Raw genomic sequence first — 16894 nt, forward strand, 5'->3', positions numbered from 1 at the left:
GTGTGGCGGATGTGTTGTTGCCTACCCTTACCACCTGGGGGCAGCCCATCAGGAAGTCCAGGATCCAGTTGCAGAGGGAGGTGTTTAGTCCCAGGGTCCTTAGCTTAGTAATGAGCTTTGAGGGCACTATGGTGTTGAACGCTTAGCTGTAGTCAATGGATAGCATTCTCACATAGGTGTTCCTTTTGTCCAGGTGTGAAAGGGCAGTGTGGAGTGCAATAGAGATTGCATCATCTGTGGATCTGTTGGGACGGTATGCAAATTGGGGTGAGTCTAGGATTTCTGGGATAATGGTGTTGATGTGAGACATGACCAGCCTTTCAAAGCACTTCATGGCTACAGACGTGAGTGCTACGGGTCGGTAGTCATTTAGGCAGGTTACCTTAGTGTTCTTAGACACAGGGACTATGGTGGTCTGCTTGATATCCTTTCAATCAGTAAGTTGAGACCCTGACTGACTTCCTAAAAAAAGGTTGGGGGCCCCACAGCCACTATGGGGCCCCCAACCTTTTTTGGCCACTTATGTCATGCACTGTGAAGGAGGGTAGGATGCAGTTGGTTACCTGTGTTTCGAGCGCCATTCCTGTTGAATTGCTGGGTGAGAGACTGGTGTGTCTCCTCCGTTTCTCTCGCTCTCATTTCCTCTCCGTTTCGCTGCGGTCCCTAGAGTGGCGCTTCTCCCGGGAAGACGAATGGGAATGCCGCCTCCTGCGCTCCAGAGCGAGACCTGAAGGAATAACACAGAGGAAAGATCGTAGGGGACAGCATGTGAATACAAAAATGGAGGTTTGCAATGACTTACAAGTAAGCCTATTTAGAAACACAACCAAGTTACACATACATACGACCCGGCCAGTGGCACACACAACCACTTCGTCTCTCGGCTCCAAGAGCGCGTCCTACAACAGAAAACAATAGTACATTCTAAATATTTTGTCCAGTGCTCTACATATAAATGTTTGCTTTAAATGTGAGGTACCCTGTGAACATCCAAGTCCAGCCAAACTGGTCTCAACATTTTCTTGTGCAATTTAGTTCTGATCAGCTTGTAATGTAGCAGCACACAATAAATGAATTGAAACTGCATTGACAATCATTAACTGTTTCTTCAACATTAACACTATAACAAGTTTGAACATTACATGACTGGCTAATCCCTATCCAATCCCACATCGAAACGTACAAACACATTACACCATGCTACCAGACACAGGCTGCCTGTCTGTGCAACTACGAGTATGCTTGCAAGAGGGAGAGGAAAACCCAAGAGACTTTACCTACCTGTTTGACATGTCTACTCAAGCTGTCAAACACTTTGCCCCAAGTCATCAGGTGGAAACACATACTGCTTTAGAAACTGGACAGACATCAGTTCATTACCCTAGGCCATAGTTGGTGGCTACAGGATGTTTTGTCTGCTTTGCCTACATGTTTATGGTGTGTTTGTTGACACCAATGTGTTTGACTTGTCCCACTGCAGTTCCTACAAGCAGATGTCAAACTTGAGCCCCTCCAGCTGATCACACCTCAGTTTGAGACTCCCCTTCCCCAGCTAGAGCCTGCTGTAGGTTTCCCCTCTCCAGCTCTACACAATCTCACCCAGCTCCTGTCTAGCTCAGCCGTCTCACAGATTGGATGTGGATTCTGTACACTCAACTGAGAATGGCATGTGCACTAGACTGTATTCAACAACACTTTTTTCTAATTGACTGGGATTTATTAAAATGTGACAATACACACTTGATCATTGTAGAAAATTATCAATTTGCCATCCCTCTAAAATGTGTGTGTGTTCTCCTATGGGTTGCTTTGAGCAGGTCTTTCTGCCTGTCTTCAGGGACCTGCCTCCCCCCATGCTTGACCTGGATGAAACCTTCTCTTCTGAGAGTGCATTTGGCACAGCTCTCCAACAAATGTAAGTGTTAACCCCAGGTTATATTTGAATCGAGCATTATTAACGGTAAGTATTCTTCCTGCAGGCACCGACGACAATCTAGAGTTCTACGTGAGGAAGTGTGGGTACATCTTGGGGGTGACGGGGAAGTTGGATAAAGACCAAAGGGATGCCAAACACATCCTGGAGCACATCTTCCAGGTTGTAGAGTTCAAGAAGCTCAACCAGGTGAGCGATATGCCCAATTGAGTCTTTGATAAAAATGCACACTATTTGTTGATCTAGGCCTTGGTTGACATTCATTTGCAATTAATGTAATATCAATTATTTATCCCATCTCTCCTATACAGGGACATGATAGACACAGACCAGGTGTTCTGATGACTCTAGCAACCAGTGAAAGTTTGTACATTTTGCAGTGCATTTACACTACATGCCCAAAAATGTGGACACCTGCTTGTCAAACATCATGGGCATTAATATGGAGTTGGTCTCCTCTTTGCTGCTATAACAGCCTTCCACTCTTCTAATGGAAAGCCTTCCTAGATGTTGGGACTTGCTTCCGTTCAGCCACGAGCATTAGTGAGGTTGGGCGATTAGGCCTGGGTTACAATTCATCCCAAAAGGTGTTTTTGTTCAGACCTCGAACAGGTTGTCATGCTGAAACAGGGAATTTACTTCCCCAAACTTTTGCCACGAAGTTGGATGCACAGAATCGTCTAGAACGTTATTGTATGCTGTAGTGTTAAGATTACCCGTCACTGGAACTAAGGGCCTAGCCCGAACCATGAAAAACAGCCCCAGACCATTATTCCTCCAAACTTTAGTTGGCACGATGCAGGTAGCGTTCTCCTGGCATCCTCCAAACCCAGATTAATCCGTCAGACGGTGAAGCGTGATTCAGCGTTCCACTGCGCCAGAGTCCAATGGCGGTGAGCTTTTCACCACTATAGCCGACGCTTGGCATTGTGCATGGGGATCTTAGGCTTGTGTGTGGTTGCTCAGCCATGGAAACCAATTTCATGAAGCTCCTGATGAACAGTTCTTGTGCTGACATTGCTTCCAGAGGCAGTTTGGAACTCGTTAGTGAGTGTTGCAACCAAGGACAGATTTTTTTACGCACTTCAGCGGTCCCGTTCTGTGAGCTTCTGTGGCCTACCACTTCACGGCCGAGCCATTGCTGCGCCTGGAAGTTTCTACTTCACAATAACAGCACTTCATTGACCAGGGCAGAAATTTGACGAAAGGTGGCACCCTATCACATTTAAAGTCACCGAGCGCTTCAGTAAGGCCCTTCTACTGCCAATGTTTGTCTGAGGAGATTGCATGGCTGTGCACTCAATTTTACACGTCCGTAACAAGTGTGGCTGAAATAGCCAAATCCACAGTCTAGATCCTTCTATATAGTGTTTCCATTAAATACAAAATTTAACGCCATATCCTCCGTCAAACTGAAGAGAGTTGATTTGTTTAGTGTTCTAAATGTGGGAAACCTCATACATTTGATTTAGTACTTGTTTGTGATATAGTATCATAAATGTTGGCATTTGCGTCATTCCCTAAATACTCAAGAGGCATTGTCGATTTAAATCAATACAAAACTTTATTTACTATAATAGGTTCATGTAAAATAAAATTCACAGGCATCTTGAATATCCTCCTTAAGGTCTGTAAAGGTGAAATAAGAGAACATGTCAATACACAAGCTATTAAACGAACTCTGAAGTCTTAGTTTAACTAGGAAATCTCATGCCAGCTCTAGTCCACTTAGATCAAAAATACTTTCTGGCCAGGACATGGCAGCAACTAAAAAAATAAGTCACTGAACCGGAGAACCTTACCTCAACTTTTCAGTACAGCACTGTCACATCCCCACTTTTGCTTGTCAAAACCTGTAGGGATGGCTGTGCGTCTCTGCCATTCATCCTCAGCTGCTGAACCCGAGGTCTGGCTCAGGCTGGAACTGAGACTAGAGCCCATAGTGACCTCCTTCCAGGACCTCTGGTTGTCCTCTGTGTTATTTCCATGTGGGGGTGAGCATGACCAGATCAGGGAGATCTCAGCCAGGGATGGTGGTGCAGACTGGAACTTGGGACTCCAGGTAGTCTCCAACGTGCTTGACTCAAGGATCGGTTTTGGACTGTTAGTCTCAGGTTTGATTAGGGAGACCTCCCAGGCAACCTGCGAGGCAGTCAGATCAATGTAGGATAGATCCAATGGGCAGGCTAGTTTGGGTTTCTGGAGGAGGACCTGATCAGCAGGAGTAGAGGACTTGCTCTCTACAGGTATAGTGAGGCCTGGTGTTTGTGTAGCCTCCTTAGAGTTCAGGTTCATGGCTTGAGAGGGGGACACAGGTTTGGGAGACTGACACAGGGAGGCCAGGAGGGATTGTTTGGAACCATAGTACTCAACAACAATTATATTTGGAGGCAGCACCGATGTGGACTGTCCTGTTAGTGACAGAGCAGACACAGACAAACTCTGGTCCAAGAAGCCTCTGTCAAGCTCTGAGGGAGATGGGCACTGAAAACTCATGGACGCATCTGTGAAGCAAATAATTCAACACAGTTAAAATGTCTCACCACCACATGATTTAACATGCAATTGTTTTGATTATTCTTCATATTAATTAGCATACATGTACCCTATGCAGAGATTGAAATTGCTCTGCCAAATAAATCTGTTTTCTTACCAGCACTGGCAAGCTCCTCATCCATGTTTTTAGACAGTCATTGAATGGTTGCCTAATTACAATGCAGCTTGTTTTTAATCTGCTGCTAGATTGTCTCACCTGTTTGGTAATGAAAGCCCGCAAAGACAAGGTGGAGGGGGTGTATAATTAAGCAAAAAGGCCGGAGGGGGTGTGGTATATGGCCAGTATACCATGGCTAAGGGCTGTGTCCAGACATATTGGCCATATATCACAAACCCCGAGGTGCATTATTGCTATAATAAACTGGTTAGCAATGTAATTAGAGCAGTAAAAACAAATGTTTTGTCAAATGGTCTGATATTCCATGGTTGTCAGCCAATCAGCATTCAGGGCTCGAACAACCAAGTTTATAGTTTGTGAGCGTTTATCTCTAGTTTATTCGGTAGACAGAGAAACAGCAATGTAAAAAGTCACTAATCAGACAATCCGGGCCAATTAAAACAAAAAATGTGTGTATATATAGGACAAATCATAGGAACGAATCAATGACTTTCTATGAACAAACAGAACGTTTCAGTTCTGCGCGCGCACAGCTCTGGTCACGTCACTCCCGGGAAAGCGGAGAGCCTGCGAGAAAAGAAGCGCGCGAGATAGGAACTTGAGCGCGGAGTACTGTGTTGTCAGCAATCCAGTGTACGTAGCCCAGCGACAATTAGATTTTTTGTTTTTACCAACGTGGATTATATACGACAAACATACTTGCTCCTATAATATAGTTTGTAAATATATGCACGACGTGGGCAGAAAAATATCCATTCTATTTTAGTTAAGGGCGATGGAGGTAAAGCAAAGGGAGATGTCCTGGTGGGCGCGCGGGTAAGTAGTTAGCTAATCGGATTCTAACCTTTGTTATTGTTCGCTACAACAGCTGTTGGATAAATAACAATGCTCATATCCTAATGTTATTTTTAAGAGGACAGGGATCTATGTACCATTTTATAATATGAGATTACTGATTGTCATCGATTATTTTTGCGCATTTATGTGATTTGACCGCCCTTTTGTCAACCTACCAGTTGAGGTCGACGTCAGATGTTGCTAACTAACGTTACAGTAGTCAAATCATGGCATGAAACAATAAATTAGCGAATGTTCTAATGCATACCGTAGAAATCAGCGAGCACAAACGTTTACTAGCTCACCTAATCTGTTGCTTGTATTAAGTACCTAGCTAGGTATAAAAATGCTTGTTTGAGAATTCTGTGACTAACACCCAAGCCAGCTACTTTTCAGTACAATGCATGTGCGCCCTTTGCATGAGTTTGATCTCGACCACCACACCCTGTTGCTTGTCTTTTTAGAGAGGATGGTGAGGAGGCAATGTATCAGGACACTGACTCTGACGTGGCTGAACAGAGAGACTGTGGAAAGGTCAAAGTGAAATGGACACAAGATGAGGTGAGTTCATGTCCCCTTATACATCCCCCACCAATGCTGATCTATAAATGGTTGGTTATTTGGAATGAGCTAGTTACTTAGCTCTTCATAAAATGCCTGTACTTTATTCTCAGGATGACAATCTGAAAGCGTTGGTCCAAAACCGGGGGCCAAATGACTGGAAATACATTGCCAGCATTTTACCGGTGAGCGAGTTTGACAGAGTACAGTATATATTATTTTATTTCCAGTTGACAATATAATTAATACAACTGAATGGTTAAAATATTAAATACATTCTGAAGGCGTGTGTGGTTTATTTTGCATTAAATCATTAACTGTATGGTAACCCTGTATGGCACAGAATCGCTCAGAACACCAGTGCCAGCACCGCTGGTTGAAAGTTCTGGATCCAGATCTGGTCAAAGGGCCCTGGACCAAAGAGGAGGACGAGAAGGTTAGTTGTGATGGTGACTATTCTGCAATCAGTTCTACTAGACTTCTTTGTGAGAGAAACTTTAGTTGTTGAGTTTTGCAAATAGTTGTTCAGTCAGCTCTACTTTCCACTGGCTGCTTTGACTCCTATCTAAGGACAGCCTCCGGGTGGCTTGTACTGCCACACAGAGGCCACATTTTCAGACGGCCACCAACCCTGCATTCCTCTCCACAGGTGATAGACCTGGTGAACAGGTATGGCAACAAGCAGTGGGCTATTGTGGCCAAGCACCTGAAGGGCCGGCTGGGGAAGCAGTGCCGGGAACGCTGGCACAACCACCTCAACCCGGATGTGAAGAAATCCTCCTGGACAGCAGAGGAGGACCTCATCATCTACAAGGCCCACTGCATGCTGGGAAACCGCTGGGCTGAGATCGCCAAGCTGCTCCCCGGAAGGTAACTGTGTTGACATGTACTCCAGCTAAGAGAGTCACTCTGATATGTCTGAGCTGAAATGTCAGGATCACTCTGAACAGTTTATTGGTCTCCACATATTTTGTGATAAATGCAATTGAATGGATTGGAGTTGGATTAGTGCTCGACTTCACTAGCTATATCTTGATTACTACAACATGTTAAAATTTCACGTTCCAGGACAGATAATGCTGTGAAGAACCACTGGAACTCAACCATCAAGCGTAAGGTTGAGATGGGCTTCTACAGCAGGGTGGATCCTTCTCTGAAATGTCAGCAGATGGAACCAGAGGAGAGCATGGCCCACCACAGTAGAGATCAGCAGGTTGGTTCCTTCTGAAGTCAGTTTGACAACATCTGGGCTATGCTCAAACTATTCCTTGTTATAACAAATCATGTTTGACAGAAAAACATGTCTCTGCAGATGGACTATAGTGGTTCTATGGAGAGGGAACCAGACCAAGACCCCACACTGCCGGTAAAATGCAAACACTGCTAACTTCTATAGGGGGGAAAGCAGATAAACTTGAGTGTTTTATATTATAAATGCAGTGCCTTCGGAAAGTATTCAGACCCCTTCCCCTTTTCTACCTTCTGTTACATTACAGCCTTATTCTAAAATTGATGAGAATTTTTATTTATTTAATCAATCTACACACAATACCACATAATGACTAAGCAATAACAGGTTTTTAGACATTTTTGCAAATGTATTAAAAATTAAAAACACATCTCTTACATAAGTATCCAGACCCTTTGCTATGAGATTCAAAATTGAGCACAGGTGCATCCTGTTTCCATTGATCATCCTTGAGATGTTTCTACAAAAGTCCATCTGTGGTAAATTCAATTGATTGGACATGATTTGGAAAGGCACACACCTGTCTATATAATGCCCCACAGTTGACAGAGCATATCAGAGAAAATACCAAGCCATTAGGTCGAAGGAATTGTCCGTAGAGCTCCGAGGCAGGATTGGGTCGAGGCACAGATCTGGGAAAGGGTATCAAAACATTTCTGCAGCAGCATTGAAGGTCCCAAGGAACACGGTGACCTCCATCATTCTTAAATGGAAGAAGTTTGGAACCACAAAGACTCTTTCTAGAGCTGGCTGCCCGGCCAAACTGAGCAATCGGAGGAGAAGGGCTTTGGTCAGGGAGGTGACCAAGAACCCGATGGTCAGCCTCCCGAGTGGAGCAGCGTTCTAAGGCACAGCATTGCAGTGTTTCAGCATTACTACAGCCTGGGGTTCGATCCCAGGCTGTCACAACCGGCCGTGACCGGGAGTCCCATAGGGTGGAGCACAATTGGCCCAGCGTCGTCCGGGTTAGGGGAGGGTTTGGCCGGGTGGGCTTTACTTTGCTCCTCACGGTCTAGCAACTCCTTGTGGCGGACCGGGTGCCTGCAGGCTGACTCCGGTCGTCAGTTGAAAAGTGTTTTCTCCGACACATTGGTGCGGCTGGCTTCCGGGTTAAGCGAGCAGGTGTTAAGAAGCGCGACTTGGCGGGTCATGTTTCCCTGTGGCTCAGTTGGTAGAGCATGGTGTTTGCAACGCCAGCATGGTGTGTGCAATGCCAGGGTTGTGGGTTCGATTCCCACGGGGGGCCAGTACAAAAAAAAAAAAAATGCATGAAATGAAATGTATGCAATCACTACTGTAAGTCGCTCTGGATAAGAGTGTCTGCTAAATGACTAAAATGTAAATGTAAAATGTTTCGGAGGATGCATGACTAGACTTTCTCCTCTCCCGAGCCCGTTGGGGAGTTGCAGCGATGAGACAAGATCATAATCATGAAAAAGGGGGTAAAAAAAAAAGATAAAATAAGGAACCCGATGGTCACTCTGACAGAGCTTCAGAGTTCCTCTGTGAAGATGGGAGAACCTTCCAGAAGGACAACCATCTCTGCAGCACTCCACTAATCAGGCCTTTATGGTAGAGTGGCCAGACGGAAGCCACTCCTCAGTAAAAAGCACATGACTGCCTGCTTGGAGTTTGCCAAAAAGCACCTAAAGGACTCTCAGACCATGAGAAACAAGATTCTCTGGGCTGATGATACCAAGATTGAACTATTTGGCCTGAATGCCAAGTGTCACATCTGGAGGAAACCTGGCACCATCCCTACGGTTAAGTGTGGTGGCAGCATCATGCTATGGGGATGTTCTTCAGCAGCAGGGACCGGGAGACTAGTCAGGATCGAAGGAAAGATGAACAGAGCAAGGTACTGAGAGATCCTTGATGAAAACCTGCTCCAGAGCACTCAGGACCTCAGACTGGGGCAAGGGTTCACTTTCCAACAGGACAACAACCCTAAGCACACAGCCAAGACAATGCAGGAGTGGCTTTGGGACAAGTCTCAATGTCCTTCAGTGGCCCAGCCAGAGCCCGTACTTGAACCCGATCGAACATCTTTGGAGAGACCTGAAAATATATGTGCAGTGACGCTCCCCATCCAACCTGACAAAGGCTTGAGAGGATCTGCAGAGAAGAATGGGTGACCTCCCCAAATAAAGGTGTGCCAAGTTTGTAGCGTCATACCCAAGAAGACTTGAGGCTCTAATCGCTGCCAAAGGTGCTTCAACAAAGTACTGAGTAATGGGTCTGAATGCTTATCTAAATGTGATATTTCTGTTTATTTTAAATTTTTATACATTTGAAAACATTTCTAAAAACATGTTTTTGCTTTGTCATTATGGAGTATTGTGTGTAGATTAGTTTTTTTCCCCCTCATCAATGTAATCAATTTTAGAATATGGCTGTAACGTGGAAAAAGTCAAGGGGTCTGAATACTTTCTGAATGCACTGTATAAAGTGCAGTACATGCAGAGCATGTGCATGTTACAATATTACTAGTTTATACTAGTCTTCAAGGTAGTACACATTGCTCTGGTAGCTGTGTGTGTGTTCATATTCATTTAATCTATTGTTCTGGATCTCCATTCTGGTTTTCAAGCTTATGTCGCTCCCTACAGGAGAATGCCAATACATCCACTGTTAGAGGCGGCCCGAAAGAAGCAGGCTCCCACAAGGCTGTCTCTCCTCAACAGTCAAAGACCCCCAAAAGTGAGCCAAACACCCCAGGAGGTGAACTGAATACCAGTAGCTGGGTGGTGGACAGCTCAGGCTTCCTCTCTCCCAACGGCCCAGCCTTAAAAGAGGTGATGGAGATGGTGGATGGGGTAAGAGTGCTGGATGGGGTCATCATAATACCTCTGTCTTCTGAATTTCACCACGTTCATCTTCTGCTTTGAATGGAACACCAAAGAGATCTCATTTGATGATCAGATATGGCAGACAAGATGTCTGACTATTTTGGTATGAATTAGTATTTATTTATATTTATTTTCATAAACTCTTCCTTGCTTTGTTTCTGTTTCTTTTCCTCTACCAGGACCTGGATGGCTGGTGTAACATGGCTGTCTTTGATCTGCCCGAGGAGAGCCAGAGCCCAGAGCGGACCCAGTTCCGTCTGGAGGGCAGTGCCCTACAGGAACTCAGTAAGGGTAACCGGGGGGAGCTGATCCCCATCTCCCCTGGAGGAATCACCCCACCTTCCATACTGAACCGCCGCAGCCGCCGTCGCATAGCTCTGTCCCCTGACTCCAACAACTCCAGGACCCCCAAGAGCACCCCGGTCAAGATCCTGCCCTTCTCTCCCTCACAGGTAATGGCTCAACCACCATGACCAAACACAGTAAAATGACTCGTCGCTGCCATTGCTTTGTACAGAATCATGTGGCCAAAAACACATTTTACCATGTTTAATTTCCCTAAAATTAAATTCCATATTTTTATTTATATTTAACCAGGTAGGCTAGTTGAGAACAAGTTCTTATTTACAACTGCGACCTGGCCAAGATAAAGCAAAGCAGTTCGACACATAGGACAACACAGAGTTACACATGGAATAAACAAACATTCAGTCAATAATACAGTAGAAAAAGTCTATACAGTGTGTGAAAATGAGGTAGGATAAGGGAGATAAGGCAATAAATAGGCCATAGTAGCGAAGTAATTACAATATAGCAATTAAACACTGGAATGGTAGATGTGCAGAAGATGAATGTGCAATTAGAGGTACTGGGGTGCAAAGGAGCAAGATAAATAAATAAAATACATTATGGGGATGAGGTAGTTGGATGGGCTATTTACAGATGGGCTATGTACAGGTGCAGTGATCTGTGAGCTGCTCTGACAGCTGGTGCTTAACCTCTCTGGGGTATGTGGGACGGTAGCGTCCCACTCGCCAACAGCCAGTGAAATAGCAGAGCGCCAAATTCAAAACAACAAAAATCTCAAATACAACTATTATACACCATTTTAAAGATAAACTTCTCGTGAATCCAACCACATTGTCCGATTTTCAAAAAGGCTTTACGGCGAAAGCATAGCATTAGATTATGTTAGGACAGCACCTAGACAAGAAAAACCACACAGCCATTTTCCAAGCAAGGAGAGGCGTCACAAAAAACAGAAATACAGCTAAAATGAATCACTAACCTTTGATGATCTTCATCAGATGGCACTCATAGGACTTCATGTTACACAATACATGTATGTTTTGCTCGATAAAGTTCATATTTATATCCAAAACCCCCATTTTACATTGGCGTGTAATGTTCAGAAATGTTTTGCCTCCAAAACTTCAGATGAATGAGCACATCAATTTACAGAAATACTCATCATAAACGTTGATAAAATATATAACTGTTAGAATTAAAGATACACTTCCGCTGTGTCAGATTTCAAAAAACTTTACGGCGAAAGCACACTTTGCAATAATCTGAGTACAGCGCTCAGACACCAAAACAAGCCATACAGATACCCGCCATGTTGTGGAGTCCACAAAAGTCAGAAATAGCATTATAAATATTGACTTACCTTTGATAATCTTCATCGGAATGCACTCCCAGAAATCACAGTTCCACAATAAATGTTTGTTTTGTTCGAAAAAGTTAATCTTTATGTCCAAATATCTCCATTTTGTTTGCGCGTTAGGTTCACTATTCCAAATGCAGGAGGCACACGCACTAAAGTCCAGACGAAAAGTAAAAAAAGTTCTATTACAGTTCATAGAAACATGTCAAACGATGTGTGGAATCAATCTTTAGGATGTTTTTATCATAAATCTTCAAAAATATTCCAACCGGACAATTCCATTGTCTTCATAAAGGAAAGAGAACTGAGCTCGTGCTTATGGCCGTGCGGGTAACTAAAATAATGGCTGACTGCCAGACACCTGACTCAAACAGCTTTTATTCTTTTTTCTTTTCCCATTCACAGTAGAAGCCTGAAACAACATTCTAAAGACTGTTGACATCTAGTGGAAGCTTTAGGAAGTGCAATATGACCCCATAGACACTGTATATTGGATAGGCAATCACTTGAAAAACCACAATCCTCAGATTTCCACACTTCCTGGTTGGATTTTTTCTCAGGTTTTTGCTGCCATATGAGTCCTGTTATACACAGACATCATTCAAACAGTTTTAGAAACTTCAGAATGTTTTCTATCCAAATCGACTAATTATATGCATTTTCTAGCTTTTGGGCCTGAGTAGCAGGCAGTTTACTCTGGGCACACTTTTCATCCGGACGTTAAAATACTGCCCCCTACCCCGATGAAGTTAAAGCTAGTGAGGGAGATATGAGTCTCCAGCTTCAGTGATTTTTGCAGTTCGTTCCAGTCATTGGCAGCAGAGAACTGGAAGGAAAGGCAGCCAAAGGAAGATTTTGGCTTTGGGGGTGACCAGTGAGATATACGCTGGAGCGCGTGCTACGGGTGGGTGCTGCTATAGTGACCAGTGAGCTGAGATAACCTAGCAGAGACTTGTAGATGACCTGGAGCAAGTGGGTTTGGTATTGAGTATGAAGCGAGAGCCAGCCAATGAGAGTGTACATGTCGCAGTGGTGGGTAGTATATGGGGCTTTGGTGACAAAATGGATGGCACTGTGATAGACTGCATCCAATTTGTTGAGTAGAGTGTTGGAGGGTATTTTGACATAAATGACATTGCTGAAGTCGAGGATTTGGTAGGATGGTCAGTTTTTTACGAGGGTATGTTTGGCAGCATGAGTGAAGGATGCTTTGTTGCGAAATAGGAAGCCGATTCTAGATTTAATTTTGGATTGGAGATGCTTAATGTGAGTCTGGAAGGAGAGTTTTTAAAATCTAACCAGACACCTAGGTATTTGTAGTTGTCCACATATTCTAAGTCAGAACTGTCCAGAGTAGTGATGCTGGATGGGCGGGCAGGTGCGGGCAGCGATCGGTTGAAGAGCATGCATTATTTTTACTTGCATTTAAGAGCAGTTGGAGGCCACGGAAGGAGAGTTGTATGACATTGAAGCTTGTCTGGAGGTTAGTTAACACAGTGTCCAAAGAAGGGCCAGAGGTATACAGAATGGTGTCGTCTGCATAGAGGTGGATCAGCGAATCACCAGCAGCAAGAGCGACATCATTGATGTATACAGAGAAGAGAGTCGGCTCAAGAATTGAACCCTGTGGCACCCCCATAGAGACTGCCAGAGGTCCGGACGACAGGCCCTCCGATTTTGACACACTGAACTCTATCAGAGAAGTAGTTGGTGAACCAGGCGAGGCAATCATTTGAGAAACCAAGGCTGTTGAGTCCGCCGATAAGAATGTGGTGATTGACAGAGTCGAATGCCTTGGCCAGGTCGATGAATACGGCTGCACAGTAATGTCTCTTATCGATGGCGGTTATGATATCGTTTAGGACCTTGAGCGTGGCTGAGGTGCACCCATGACCAGCTCTGAAACCAGATTGCATAGCGGAGGAGGTACGGTGGGATTCGAAATGGTCGGTGATCTGTTTGTTATCTTGGCTTTCGAAGACCTTAGAAAGGCCGGGTAGGATGGATATAGGTCTGTTGCAGTTTGGGTCTAGAGCAGTGGTTCTTAACCTGGGTTCGATCGAACCCCAGGGGTTCGGTGAGTCAGTCTCAGGGGTTCGGCGGAGGTCAAGACACACACCCGACTCATATGATTCGTGATGACACGCCCCGCTTGGCCATCATTGGCTGCAGGTGATCACGCAACATCGCTTGGCCTATCTGTGCTGCAGGGAATTTGGCGCGCTCAGTAGTCGAATTGTGACTGTCGTGATGGTACGTCGTGTGATTTCTTTCTTAATATTTTAATCCCTTCATACTAACTATGTCGAGCAAAAAAAGAAAGTGGTCGGACGAATATGTACAATATGGATTCACATGTATAACGGAACGTGATGAGAGTCAGCGTCCTAACTGCATGATTTGCAATGCCAAGTTGAGCAATTCTAGTCTAGCACCGGCAAAACTAAGAGAACACTTCCTTAAGCTGCATGGAGATGGACAATACAAGAACACAACGCTCGCTGAATTCAAGGTGAAGAGAGCCAGATTCGATGAAAAGGCTACTCTGCCTGTTCTCGGCTTTGTACCCATCAACAAACCGATCCTCACAGCATCGTACGAAGTTGCTTACCTGATCGCAAAGCAGGGCAAACCACACACCATTGGTGAAACACTCATAAAACCAGCTGTGTTGAAGATGGCGAATATCATGCTGGGAAAAGCGGCTGAAGTTAAGTTATCCCAAATTCCTCTTTCAAATGACACCATTAGCGACAGAATAGAGGACATGAGCAAAGACCTCTTGGCTCAAGTAGTTGCAGATCTGATTTCAAGCCCGGCAAAATTCAGCCTTCAACTCGACGAGACCACAGACGTTTCCAATCTAAGCCAGTTTGCTGTATTTGTGCGCTATGTGAAAGACGACGTGATAAAGGAAGATTTTTTATTTTGTAAGCCTCTGTTTTTGTTTTTGTGTGAAAATCAGTGTTTTAATGGTTTTGTTCTTTGAACACTGATGTTGATGCACGGTTCATTTTGTGCACCAGTAAAATATATACCTATGTTTTGATTTTTATTTTTCCAATTAAGAAGGGTTCGGTGAATGCGCATATGAAACTGGTGGGGGTCAGTACCTCCAACAAGGTTAAGAACCACTGGTCTAGAGTGTCTCCCCCTTTTGAAGAGGGGGATGACCGTGGCAGCTTTCCAATCTTTGGGAATCTCTAGACGATGCGAAAGAGGTTGAACAGGCTAGTAATAGGGGTTGCAACAATTTCGGCAGATAATTTTAGAAAGAGAGGGTCCAGATTGTCTAGCCCGGCTGATTTGTAGGGGTCCAGATTTTGCAGCTCTTTCAGAACATCAGCTATCTGGATTTGAGTGAAGGAGAAATGGGGGAGGCTTGGGCGAGTTGCTGTGGGGGGTACTATTGCAAATGGATGTTAGGTGTCATATTAGTGAAATGGTTTCTAAATGTGGTGTGTGTTTCCAGTTCCTCAACATGTGGACCAAACAGGACAACTTTGAGCTGGAGAATCCATCGCTCACCTCTACCCCAGTGTGCAATCAGAAGTCTGGGGTTACCACACCACTACACCGTGACAAGACTCCACTCACACAGAAGGAAAACTCTGTTTGCGCATCCAAGCTGTACCCAAACTCAGTGTATGTAATAAGGCATTATTGACACACAGTTGTCTTGTATGCGCAAAGTTATTATTGGCATGCGATATGATTAATCTCTCGTAGCAGTAGAGAATTATATTTAGTTTGTCTTTTTATAAAGGTTCATCACACCCAACCACAAGTCAAATCTTGACACCACCCCACGGACTCCAACTCCATTCAAAAATGCCATGGAGAAGTATGGTCCTCTGCGACCAATGGTGAGTCCCTCACTTGCTACTGTTGTCAATGAAAGCACCTGGATTGTCAGACGATTTGTATGGATAATTTCTTCAATATCCTGCTGAAAATAGTTTATTTCTGTATGTCTTAGCCTCAGACTCCGAATGAGGAGGACTTGAAAGAGGTCCTCTTGAAAGAGGCTGGGATTGAGCTGATCGTGACGGGTGAGAGTCCACCTGAGCAAAGACGCAAGCAGGTGGTGAGTATGATGAAATTTTACAATAATTTACTTACACAAATGATGCTTCTCAGTCTTATGAAATGGTCTGACTATGTGGTCCATTCCTTTACTTCCAGCATCGACCTCCAATGAAGAAAGTGCGTAAATCTCTGGCTCTGGATGTCATGGACTGCAAAGAGATGGTCACTGCCAGGCATCAGTCCATGAAGTCCGAGCCGAAAACCTTTTCTAAGGTACATTCATTAGAAATGGATTGAATTCTGCTGTTATTGTTGATGGTGATTTCCTCCATTGATTTGTATATTGTCATCCTTGTGGCAGGTTGAGATGTCTCTCAACTCCTCATCCTTTTGTATGAAGACTGAAGATAAAGAGGAGAATGTTCTGGATCAGGGCTTCTGTTTAGGACCCAGTGAGAGTGGTGCATATTCCAACCCAGTGCCCCCAACCCCAGTGAGTACTCTAATGAAATGCTACCATTGGCTGCTATCTAAGTGAAATAATTATTAAATATCTGTCTTTTCCCATGTTTATTTGTATACTATATCATAATCAGGAGTTTTCTAATAGCCTGTAATGCACACATCTATTTTGTTGTACATGTCCTTTATCATCTTTTGTAATGGTTTTCATTTCCCTCTATTTGTCTGTTTGCATATGAAGTTATTGATATGCTTTGTTGTGTTCTCAGATGTCCAAGGCATGGGAAGCAGTGGTATGTGGACGTACTAAGGACCAGCTCATAATGACAGAGAAAGCAAGACGTTACCTCCGTTTACTGAAATCCCAGGCTCCTAACCGGGCCCTCATCCTGTCCTGAGCCCTCACTAACCTTGTTGTCCTCTGTGCAGACATTTCCATTGTGTTAAACATAGGGTTGCAAAATTCTGGGAACTTTCAATAAATTGCCTGGTTTTCCCAAAATCTCGTTTCCTCCAACCATGATTTCTAGAAAACCAGGGAATTTATTGAAAGTTCCCGAAATGTTGCAACACTGGTTAAAAACTCCCCTGTGTCGATGTATTCAGAGCTCTTGACTTTTTCCACATTTTGTTA

The 16894-nt window shown here is 44.2% G+C and overlaps 2 protein-coding genes and 1 pseudogene across 2 annotated transcripts; 2 read left to right on the forward strand and 1 right to left on the reverse strand.

Annotated features, from left to right (window-relative positions):
- The first annotated feature begins 1197 nt into the window (after positions 1 to 1197).
- On the forward strand, positions 1198 to 3568 carry LOC115207186 (intraflagellar transport protein 52 homolog; annotated as a pseudogene).
- si:ch73-303b9.1 (uncharacterized) lies at positions 3475 to 4688 on the reverse strand. Its single transcript, XM_029774672.1, has 3 exons — positions 4587 to 4688; positions 3736 to 4437; positions 3475 to 3562 (listed from the first exon to the last, which is right to left on the reverse strand). Exons 1-2 carry the CDS (start codon positions 4609 to 4611, stop codon positions 3737 to 3739), a joined length of 726 nt encoding a protein of 241 aa, XP_029630532.1. The 5' UTR covers positions 4612 to 4688; the 3' UTR covers positions 3475 to 3562; position 3736.
- Positions 4689 to 4812: 124 nt separating this feature from the next.
- mybl2b (v-myb avian myeloblastosis viral oncogene homolog-like 2b) lies at positions 4813 to 16762 on the forward strand. The gene is made up of 15 exons (XM_029774671.1): positions 4813 to 5423; positions 5909 to 6005; positions 6119 to 6190; positions 6349 to 6441; positions 6655 to 6875; positions 7074 to 7218; positions 7318 to 7371; positions 9864 to 10070; positions 10283 to 10555; positions 15242 to 15414; positions 15536 to 15635; positions 15749 to 15856; positions 15955 to 16071; positions 16160 to 16291; positions 16530 to 16762. Exons 1-15 carry the CDS (start codon positions 5383 to 5385, stop codon positions 16656 to 16658), a joined length of 1962 nt encoding a protein of 653 aa, XP_029630531.1. The 5' UTR covers positions 4813 to 5382; the 3' UTR covers positions 16659 to 16762.
- Positions 16763 to 16894: the final 132 nt, after the last annotated feature.

The sequence above is a fragment of the Salmo trutta genome, chromosome 14, assembly GCF_901001165.1.
Source record: "Salmo trutta chromosome 14, fSalTru1.1, whole genome shotgun sequence".
Taxonomy (NCBI): Eukaryota; Metazoa; Chordata; class Actinopteri; order Salmoniformes; family Salmonidae; genus Salmo; species Salmo trutta.

Coding starts and splice junctions, on each gene's coding strand:
- si:ch73-303b9.1 (XM_029774672.1), bottom strand. CDS start 4,611: ATGGATGAGGAGCTTGCCAGTGCTG. Junction 4,438..4,586: donor TGAGGAGCTTGCCAGTGCTG/GTAAGAAAACAG, acceptor TTTGCTTCACAG/ATGCGTCCATGAGTTTTCAG.
- mybl2b (XM_029774671.1), top strand. CDS start 5,383: ATGGAGGTAAAGCAAAGGGAGATGTCCTGGTGGGCGCGCGG. Junction 10,071..10,282: donor TGATGGAGATGGTGGATGGG/GTAAGAGTGCTG, acceptor TTCCTCTACCAG/GACCTGGATGGCTGGTGTAA. Junction 15,415..15,535: donor AAGCTGTACCCAAACTCAGT/GTATGTAATAAG, acceptor CTTTTTATAAAG/GTTCATCACACCCAACCACA.